At 35.4% G+C, this 10,871-nt stretch overlaps 1 protein-coding gene and 1 long non-coding RNA gene across 3 annotated transcripts in view; one reads left to right on the forward strand and one right to left on the reverse strand.

Moving 5' to 3' along the window:
• The first annotated feature begins 570 nt into the window (after positions 1-570).
• On the forward strand, positions 571-4,141 carry LOC107749721 (uncharacterized). The gene is made up of 2 exons (XR_001641073.1): positions 571-1,094; positions 1,321-4,141. It is a non-coding gene; the product is annotated as an uncharacterized LOC107749721 (long non-coding RNA).
• A 176-nt stretch (positions 4,142-4,317) lies between these two features.
• LOC107749720 (CCR4-NOT transcription complex subunit 6-like) overlaps positions 4,318-10,871 on the reverse strand; it is an 11,482-nt gene continuing 4,928 nt past the window's right edge. The window contains exons 6-12 of one of the 2 annotated variants that reach the window (XM_016564864.1): positions 9,417-9,485; positions 9,106-9,263; positions 8,478-8,632; positions 8,205-8,359; positions 5,870-6,100; positions 4,940-5,142; positions 4,318-4,609 (exon numbers count right to left, since the gene is read on the reverse strand). In XM_016564864.1, coding sequence (XP_016420350.1) covers positions 4,397-4,609; positions 4,940-5,142; positions 5,870-6,100; positions 8,205-8,359; positions 8,478-8,632; positions 9,106-9,263; positions 9,417-9,485 — 1,184 coding nt within the window. In that variant the 3' untranslated portion in view covers positions 4,318-4,396. Of the gene's footprint in view, positions 4,610-4,939; positions 5,143-5,869; positions 6,104-8,204; positions 8,360-8,477; positions 8,633-9,105; positions 9,264-9,416; positions 9,486-10,871 lie in introns of both variants that reach the window. The other variant, XM_016564863.1, reaches the window with a different exon arrangement.

Genomic DNA, 10,871 nt, shown 5'->3' on the forward strand with positions numbered 1-10,871 from the left:
CGTACATTTCTCCAACACCGTTTTTACTTACCTTACTGCACGTTTCGCCGCAGTTTCAAAAAGAAATGTCCACTGAGTGGCGCTAAAACACGGGTTCAATACGTCAACCCTGGCACGTTTTTATTACGTTGATATAGGTACGTATTGCTATGTTTTTATTACGTTTCTTCAGGTAAGTATTGCGGCGATTCAGAATTGAAATATCCGGGGACTGTCGCTAAAAGTTAATGCTCTATCCTGTTGGCATATAATGCAACTGCAAAAACGTAAACAATCTCTGTTCGCACTGTACTTTTACAAAATAGGTACTGATTTGATATAATCGCATGCTTTTAATTCAGGAGCCTAGGTTTTCACAAGAATGCTGTGTTTTGTCTTTGTTGGTCTATGTTCTCAGCTCATATTTGTAACTCTTGGATGTGTGGTTGTGGCCTGCTGTGGTCCTTGTTCACATGGCACCACCTTGTGGATAAAATCTCATTAAGCCTCTTAAGGAGCAGAAAACAAAAAAACACTTATAAAAATGTAATTAATTAAAGCTTTAAGCGAATGAGAGTAGCCTGACCTATAAGTAGCATACTGGCTCAAAGAGGCAGAGTTGTCCAAAACTTTCCTGCAGATTAAAAGAAATTACAACTGGTAATGAAGCAGAAAGAATTTATTATCAACCATAGATAGGAAAATACATTAGTGTAAGGAACCTCTATGTACAGATCTCTAGAACTAAGAATACAGAGAACAGAGAGAAAATAGTTGTTTACCATTCTTTTCCAGAGATTTTTTAAAGAGCTGCCTTTTTCAGATTTTATTAGAGATTGAACATTCATTGAATATTGTGAAAACTTTTTCTTTTTTTTAAATTATGGATGTGTATCTCTGCTGACTTTATCTTGAATGGTAAACAAGAGTTGATCCCATGTACTACATGATGGCTCATGATGGTATGTAGAGTGTTAGTCACAGAGAAACTACTACAAAAGGACATTGGCCTCTACGAAACATAAGTGTTCTGAGGTAAAAATAAAAAACGGTCCAGCTAATCTTATCAATTTTATTGCAGAAGGTTTCAGTATTACAAAACAAAGGCTGGAAACGTTTGTTATAATACAGGGCTGTCCAAACTCGGTCCTGGAGGGCCGGTGTCCTGCCTGTCCAAACTCGGTCCTGGAGGGCCGGTGTCCTGCAGAGTTTAGCTCCAACTTGCCTCAACACACCTGACTGGAAGTTTCTATGCCTAGTAAGAGCTTGCTTGGCTGGTTCAGGTGTGTTTAATTAGGGTTGGAGCTAAACTCTGCAGGACACCGGCCCTCCAGGACCGAGTTTGGACAGCCCTGTTATAATATAAAGGGTAAAGAAGAAATAAAGCAAGAGGTAATGAAAAAAAAATGGAAGGACAGGAAAGAAAGACTTGATCCATTAGTTGCACAGTTTCTCATTAGTTTAAGTATAGATGTTGGAGGTGTACTACTAAAATTAAGATTTTTTTATTTTCCATTTAATGTCTTTGTCTGGGAAGGATGAATTTGAAAATTTAAACACAAAGGTCTCTGAATTTAGTTTCCATTACCAATATTACTTTCTAGCACTTTAAGCAGCAATCGTCAAGTACAATCACTTATCACTGATTGCACCGATATCAAGTCAAATACTTTACCATACAGTTTAATTTAAGCGAGACACCATCTCTGACAACACCTGGTGTCAAACAGCTCTCCATCACGACATTAAATTTCACAAAAATAGTCTACTAACAAGCAGGACGATCTACAGATTTAACATTATCGGTCTGTGGGCACCAACTTCGCATCTTTCTACCATTTAGTCAGAGAAGCAAATGTTATAGGACCAATAATCAATGTTAATAATTGTGAAACAGATCATTAAACCAAAATAGACACCAATAATGTAGGAGAATTCATTATATACACATACACAACACAATTCATTTGTTTTGCAGAAAGGATATATGCAATACACATTTTATTCACACTTTACAAAACACTAATCTCATTTTTACTTTAATAACATTAACAATTCATGGTCACTTAAGACAAAACAAAATGCTGAAGAATATTGTGAAGAGGCCCCGAATAACAAAAGACTGCTCTGGTTCTTACTGCTAAAACAAAGCAAGACGTAAAAGCCATACTGCTGCATAGTTCAAAGAAACTGATTAGTGACATGTTGAATGTGTGATGGTCATGCTGACATCAGTTTAGTGAACCAAAATACATGAACTACAAATAGACCACTGCCAGACATCATTTGCAAATCATAGAGATGATAATTTGGTCCAAAGGCTCCGAACTAAAGGTTTTGGAGATAGTTTCAAAAATAAAAATCCCACATGGAAGTACCATATGAGGAAAATCTAACTCTTGCAATTGGCTTCAGAAGAACACATCAAACTGGCACTACACAGGAAAGATTATGGCCATTTAATATGAATATGAAAATTTAAGTGTATCAGACTTTAAAATGTTTGGTCCTGTGTTGCAAAAATTATAAATGTTTAGAAATTTGGAATAAAATGCGGATAACTATAGATCAAAACATTCTTAGTACCGGATATCTAAAGACTCTTCGAGCTCAGAAAGATGAAGATACATTGATAGCATAATGCAATCTAAAAAGAAACTACTGAATATCCTTTTTTTTTTTTTAGACCAGTGGTTGGGAAGTTGCTCACCGAAGAGTGTGCAAGACAGATACACAGTTGCACGATATATATAATGACAGAAGTGTTACTGACTTGACTTCACATAGACAGATGGCATGTTACGGAGCTTTCCCCTCCCTTTATGTATACGCCAGTGAGACACGCTGAAATAATAGCTTGAGATGAACGATTAGAAGGACAAGAAAAGCATGTACTCTGAAATTTACAAAAGAAAATTAATTACTATAGTAAAAAAAAGAGTGCAAAATGAGCAATGAGTGCAAAAGTATGGCAGTGAGAACCAGAAACAACCTTTGTCTTTTACACAAGCTGGTATGTTTTGATTAATTTTGATAAAAATGTACAATACAATCTTAATTTTCTGAATTTGGATCATAATTTATTCTTAGTACAAAAACAAAACATTTTTTAAAAAAAGCATTCTTGCATGTGGCTTATATACAATCAGGTCAAGCATCTGTCCATTTATATATATTCGATTAAATTTTGTACAAAGACCTGGGAGGACCTTTCTGATACAATATAGAAGGTGGTTATGGCTAGGTCAGAACATTACTAGCCTTAAGAACAGTGCTACAGATCTTTCCAGGATGTGTGTAATGAGAGGATGAAAAGGTATGGGAAATCCTTTTCAACCCAATACAGTGAGAAATCGCTGGTTAAAAGACTCCCTTGGTTAGTCTTCTTATATAAAACCTCTCTTTCTAATAAAAACCTCCTGTTTATAACCACAGTGAGATCAAGCACAGTTTAAATTATTCACATAGCCTGTCGTACAAAGAAACAAAGAGAGCCTGCCTCCATCGAATGGGTTAAAACAAAAGTGTGCAAAAAGCAGTGCCGCTGAATCGAAACATCTAAAATAAATTGGTTTACATTTAGCACGATTAAGCTCACACCTTTCCAACTCCCACCTGAGGGAGAAAGACAAATAAGTGCTTTTTTATGTTGTCTAAGCTTGTTAAAAAACATTCCGTAACAGTGCCCTCGCTTAGAACGTCTAAAACGTTCTGAATATTGCACCATTGATGGGAGAATAAAAACATCAGGAGATGAAGCACCGAAGCACCGATGTAAAGCGAGTTTCAGCACCGCACTAGTGGAAAAGCTCTCTTCCACTCTCCTTTCCATGTGGGGACTGATTTTACTTGCTGAGTTTGGTCTGTAAAACACATTGGTCACTCATCCAAAGGCGAGTTACGCAAGTGTGTATGAAATGAAATTCAACTGCAAGTCCAAGTGGAAAGAACATGTTTAAATTGAGGCTGAATTCATAAAGGAAAAAAAAGATTAATGCTTATTTGCAGGATCAGAATTGCAACAATGGCTGTTTGTTAGTATTAAGGTCTGACCATAAAAGGAATTAAAATAGCCTACAATTCCTTTGAGTGTATGACCAAGTGAGTTACCCTCCTCTTACAGTTTGGACACATTTCATGCACACAAGCTATGCCCAACAATTAAAAGTATGATAATATATCAGCCTATGGGAGGGAATGATTCAACAAAAATAAAAAAGATCTACAGCTTAACAGATAGAAAAAAAAAACTCCCTGACAAATAGAAACATGTTGGACCCTAAAAATTAATAAAGATAGTAGAGAGAGAGAAAAAACACGAATATATATATATATATATATTGCTTAGAGGTTTTATCGTTTTTTTTACTTATTAGAACTGTGACTCTGCAGCGCTACCAGTGGCCAAAAGGGCTCACTACCTGTGTCCAGCTAAGTGGACTCCATTGAGAAGGGGAGGATAAGGCAGGACCAACTCCAGTTGTGCAAACAGGGAGAAGTGATCTGAGGGGATGTGAGGGTGTGGGCAACCACTGATATTGTTCTCCAGGAGCCAGTTTGTGTCCAAAGACCCGAGGACGCCCAGCACGTTCAGTTGTGGTCTGGAGTAGAAGATGTAGTCAATGACACCCTAAAATTGGGTTTAAAAAATGGAGTTGTGAGCATGCATCGTTGAATCACAATAAACAAGTCATTCTTTCTGCCGTTCTTCTGTCATGTTACGGTACACGGCAGAGCAAGCAACAGCACAATGTGACATGTTTGCAATGTCAAGTACTTTTTCTGTCATAACTAAAAGTGCAATACTGGACCAAGAGATTGAGACACAAAAATAGGTACTATTGATAATGTAGAAATAATAACTAGATTTTATTGTAAAATTGTATTGGTACCAAAGTAGTTGACATGGCTAGTCGTAAACTCTAAACAATGGCTGTCACTTTGAGCTCAATGCACTTACCTTGAAATCAAAAGTGTAATTGGTGTAAGGCATAAGCACGTTCTCATAGGCACTCTTCAGCTTGAAACCATGCGTGATCCTCCCGTTAGATGTGCCGTTTTTGCCGTTGCAGTTGAAGTTGGTCAGACTGTCACTGTAGCGCAGCTCCTTGAAGTCTTTGTGTGTGTAGTCCACCCCACCTGTGCTCAGGTACTCCACAACACCTACGATCAGATTTGAAACTCATTAAACATGTCTGACCAACATGCCTGTATGTACTGCAATTGAGACAATACTACTTAAAAGATAGTACAAAGACAACATGATATTAAAAAAATCAACCTGATTTACTTTAATAAATGTAATTGGCCTTATTTTGTTTCATCAGTGCTTGATCAAAAAATACAAGTTTTCATTCTTCCAAAAATCCTCTTTCTCTAAAACTAATTTTTTCCTTTTAAATTTTATAGGATTCTATTTTAATTATTAAATTAAAGGTTTAGTAAATCAAAAAATGTGTCTAATTAATTTAAAACATGAAGCTTACACGATTTAACCAAAATTTATTAAAATCAAAAATCAGTTGTTTTGTTTTTGTTTTTTTTTGGTCTGCATACCTAATCAATTGAATTCATAAAACTTCAACAATTTAATTACTTAAATTTGATTAACTGTACAGCCCTACTTTTATTTAATTAATCCAAATTTTGCCAAATTCTGTGACATTCAGAATTATACTGTAAATTCCATTTTTATGACTGGATTCCAGTTGGAATGTCCATGCTTCCACATTGCTGAGGTAACCAAGAGCATGTCACAATGAGCAAGAAAGTAGTTATTCCTGTTAAACTCACAACAGTCAATCATCTGTTTCAAGACTCAAAAACACCTCTATCAACACAAAATAGAAAATAAGACACTTTGCATGTCTTTGGCTTTAAGAAGGTTTACCCGAGTCAGGAAGTGAGTTGAGGTCGGCACAAAGCACCAAAGGGATGCTGCTGGTTTCTCCAGATACGGAGGAGAGCTTCAGACTACGGGAGGCTTTGTCGATTATATTCTTCACCTCTGACAGGAACATCATGGTCTGCACCAGCTTCACGTCAGAATATTCTGGGTCCCAATGCATGTGAGCATTTGCCACTAGAAAGAGCTGTTTCTCCATAGCATGGATAGACTTACCTGCTGTAGAAAAATAGAAAAAAAATGTTTTATAAAGACATCGTTTTCAATTAAAATCTGACTGGATGAGCATAATGTAGCCTTCACTTAGGGTAGTGAAATATATTATAAATGACATATATTACAATAAATTGCACAGCTGTTTGGAAATGGTGTTGAAAATAGGAAATTACATTTGCATTTTTTGTAATTTTTGCAGCATTATATTTGTGATACACACACATTACTGAAATGCAGAAATTTTTTTTTTATATTTTGCAATTCAAATTATCAGTGGAGATTTCATTAGATTTACATTGCAATACAGTAAACTTCAATGAATAAATACAGTACTATGTTTTTAGTAAGTACATTGTATTTATAGAGCTCATTTAAATTCAGCTTACACTGACCAAAGTGCTATATGTATTAGGGCTGCACGATAAATCGCATGCGATATTTAACGCGCATCTTGTCAGTAAAGCCATTCTGTAATCAGCGGTAAATCTCCATCACCTGCGGGCTTTCACATGGAGCAGCATTAACTACACAGAGCCGTTGTTCAATATCGCATGCGATTTATCGTGCAGCCTTAATATGTATCTATAAGTTAATAATCAGGAAAGGCTATAGAGTAAAGATGTGTCTTTAGTCTAGATTTAAAGACAGAAATAGAAGGAGCACTCTTGATGTCAGGTGGCAACTGATTCCATAACCGTGGAGCAGCGACTGCAAAGGCTCTGTCACCTTTAAATTTAAGCTGTGACCGTGGGACATATAAAAGAGCTTTATTGACAGATCTGAGGGACTTAGAAGCTGAATTAAAAATAAAAATAAAAAAATAAAAAAATAATAATAATAATAATAATAAGATCAGAGGTGTAAGATGGGGCTTGTCCATTAAGAGCTTTAAAAACAATCAACAAAATTTTGAACTGAATTCCAAAAAAGACAGGAAATCAGTGAAGAGAAGCTAAAATTGGAGTGATATGATCACGTTTTTTTTGTACTAGTTAACAGTCTGAACGCTGCATTCTGAACCATCTGCAAACGTGCCAGTGACGATTGGGGAAGACCAAGGTATAAAGAATTACAATAGTCCAGCCGTGATGTGATAAATGCATGAATTACTTTTTCCAAGTCTTGAAAGGAAAGTGTCGATTTAAGTCTGGAAATTATTCTCAATTGATAGTAGCTGTTTATTATTATTTTAAATTATTTGCCATCCAGCATTTAATATCTTCAAGATAGTCCATGAGAGGCGGCATAGAATGTCTAGATTTTAATGGAATGTACAGCTGAGAACCATCAGCATAGAAATGAAAAGAAATTTTATATTTCCTAATTATATTACCAAGCAGAAGCATGTACAGATTAAAGAGTAATGGCCCCAAAATGGACCCTTGAGGAACCCCACAGGAAAGAGAAACAGATGATGAGAAAAACTGGCCAATAGCCACTGAGAATGTCCTGGATTTAAGGTATGACTCAAACCACCATATCCTTAATCCCTACCCAATGTTCAAGGCGTGGCAAAAGTATACTGTGATCTACCGTGTTAAAAGCGGCACTCAGATCCAGTAAAATCAAAACTGCATTTTCACCATAATCAACCGCAAGTAACTTTTTGAAAAAATGTCTCTTATGCTCGCCACGACCACTTACTAAAACAGTAATATTGTGAAACATTACAATTCTTTTTATGTAATTTATTCCTGTGATGGCAAAGCTGAATTTCAGCAATGTCACATGATCCTTCAGAAATCATTCTAATATGCTGATTGGATTGAAAACAGATGTGCTGTTCAATATTTTTGTGGAAAGCAGAATTTTTGTATAATTTGAAAAAAAAATTTCCAAAGAAAGAATCTTTAATGTCACTTTTTTATCAGTTTAATGTGTCCTTGCTAAATAAATAAATATTTATTTATTTATTTATTACAAACACTAGTGTACACTATTGTATAATCTTTTTTATAGTACAAATTAATGGCAATGTTTTAAAATTCCATTAATATAAGATTTTTGCATTATGCTAAAAAGAATAAGGGCAGGAGGGTGCTTAAATGTCATGAAAATAATGTCACAATGGAAAAAAAAAAAACTGAATTGTGCAGATACTCACATGACAACTCTATTAACTCCTTCTTTAGCTCCAGCAGCACAGCCACTCCAATGTTGTCTTTGGTCATGACACGATTCAGCATAGCCTCTGAGCCCTCTGAATTGGCCATAGCCAGCTGGTTAAACTCTACTGTGTGTTTCTGCACCATGCTGAACCTAACAGCAAAGAAGAAAAAATCCAGTTCCATGTGTTCATTCAAAACAACACTGAAACAAACCTCTAAGACAGAGTCTGATACCACACTTCTCAACCCTTGAGTGTTACTTTACTCACTTTTCAGTCTTGTAGAATATTGCACATCCATCTACATGTTTCCTGTCCGATTCAGACATGGTTCTGGCCCGGGATTTTGGGCTGAAGAATCCATCATATCCCTCTTTACTCAGCTCCACAAGAAAGTAGTTGTAATACTGCTCTGTCTCCACTTCCTGCGTATGACACAGCAGACTAAGTGACTCTGACAAAGTGCTGTAGGGGCAGTGTTGGGAAGGTTACTTTAGAAATGTAATAGGTTACAGATTACGGGGTATACATGCATTGACTATTCAGAGCTTTTTGTTGTGTATTACTGAACTAAAAAAATGACCTTTAAAGAAACAAAACACAAAGAGAGAACTTAATCTATTAGGACAGGTATACTCAAATACACCAGAAGGTTACCAGTGGCTTATTATGTAAAACAAACATAAGTATTTAAAAATATATATATAAAATTGCATTAAACGCATTTCAGTTATGATCCATTCTGAAGAGCTTTAAAGACTGACTAGCATTTTTGGCTGGTCTGAGACGTTGTAATTGTACTAGACATTTTGCTGTAAAACTAAATAAGAGCAACCACAAGCTATGTAATTTTAGTACAGCTGCATTAGAAATTTAGGATTACATAAATTCTTTTTACCTGTAAGCTGATAATATCTGCATTGCAGCTGAGGATCTCCTGCATTATGGACTTCTTCCTGTAGCTCCAGTTAAGGGCCCAGGATGGGCAGTAGCCGTAGAGCTGGCGTGTGGCATACTTATCACACAGCACGTTGTAACACATTACAGTTAACAGGGCTGATGAAGCAAAGAGGAGAAAGAAGGATCAGGCAAAGTGTCCTTAGATTTTGAATGATGTTCCACTATTTAAAAAAAAAAAAAAAAAAAAAAAAAATCACCGGTGTTTATTGCTTTAAATGATTCATTTAAAATATTATTTATTTTATTAACCGGTTGGTCTTGTCCTTTCAGGCTCCTGCAGCACAATCCAGGACCTGGACGGAGGTGGCTCTGTTGGGACTGAGAAGGTAAAGCATATTTATTTCAGGATAATAATTTGAATCAGCTGTGCAATTTTAAGTAATATTTTCTAATAAAACATTTTTAAAAAAGCCACACTGACACGGATTTAGGTGAATTTAGAATAGATTGTGAATCTAAACAGGCTTAAAACAAATTAGCGCTACACAAAACTAAAACATCTTAAAAAGAAAAAAAAAGTCACACCCAGACTGACTCCGCTAAATCAGAATTTGGAACTGATTCTCAGAAACAAAATAAAATTACTTGACTTATTAAACCATTATACATCATGCATAAACTACAAGTTTTTTTTTTTACTATTATTAAAATTAATACTATTTTCCAGCAAAGAGACATTAAATTGATCAAAAGTGACAGTAATTACATTTATAACATTTATAATGTTATTACAAAAAATACATTTCAAATAAACGTTGTTCTTTTGAACTTTCTAGTCATGAAAGAATCCTGTTTTCAACATTGATAATAATAATAATAAATGTTTCTTGAACACCAAATCAGCATATTAGAATGATTTCTGAAGGATCACGTGACACTGAAGACTGAAGTAATGGCTGAAAATTCAGCTTTGCATCACAGGAATAAATTACAATTTAAAATATATATATAAAAACAGTTGTTTTAAATTGCAATAATATTTCAAAATATTAATGTTTTTACTTTTATCTATAAATAATAACAATAAATGCAAATAAATGCAGCCTTGATGAGCACAAGATACATATTTCAAAAACTTGAAAAAAAAAATGCAACGAGAGAGAGCAAGCGCAAATCCTGGCAGCGGCAGGTCGCAGCTCCACTTCCGGTGGCATCCTCAGATTGGATTTCCTCTGGCAGCTGCCACGGTCTTTCTCGCAGTTTCTGCTGTTTGCTCGGTAAAAACTACACTGTTCTTAGTGGCGAGCGATGGTGTTTTAAAATAACAAGGCAAAGTTCCCACAGGTGTGTTATTTATTATTATTGTTATTATTATTATTATTATTAATTATACATTTGTATGTATCAGCTGCCAGAGTTCGTGCCAGGAGTCACAATCGTTTGTCACTGTTTCTGCTGTAAACTACACTTTTTTTAAATAAAATATTTGATGACGCATATTATATACCAGCAAGCAGATGCGACCAGAATATGAACCCAATAAGCTAAATTGCATAAGCATTTTCCCATAAAGAAGATACACATAAGGATTGCTTAGCTGTATAGACAGTATATACGCACGTGTGTGTGTGTGTGTGTGTGTGTGTGTGTGTATATATATATATATACAGTGGGTACGGAAAGCTCACTTCTGAAATGATGGCTACGCCCCTGTATATATACAGTGTGTGTGTGTATATATATATATATATATATATATATATA

The sequence above is a fragment of the Sinocyclocheilus rhinocerous genome, unplaced genomic scaffold (assembly GCF_001515625.1).
Source record: "Sinocyclocheilus rhinocerous isolate Xijiao unplaced genomic scaffold, SAMN03320098_v1.1 scaffold860, whole genome shotgun sequence".
NCBI lineage: Eukaryota > Metazoa > Chordata > Actinopteri > Cypriniformes > Cyprinidae > Sinocyclocheilus > Sinocyclocheilus rhinocerous.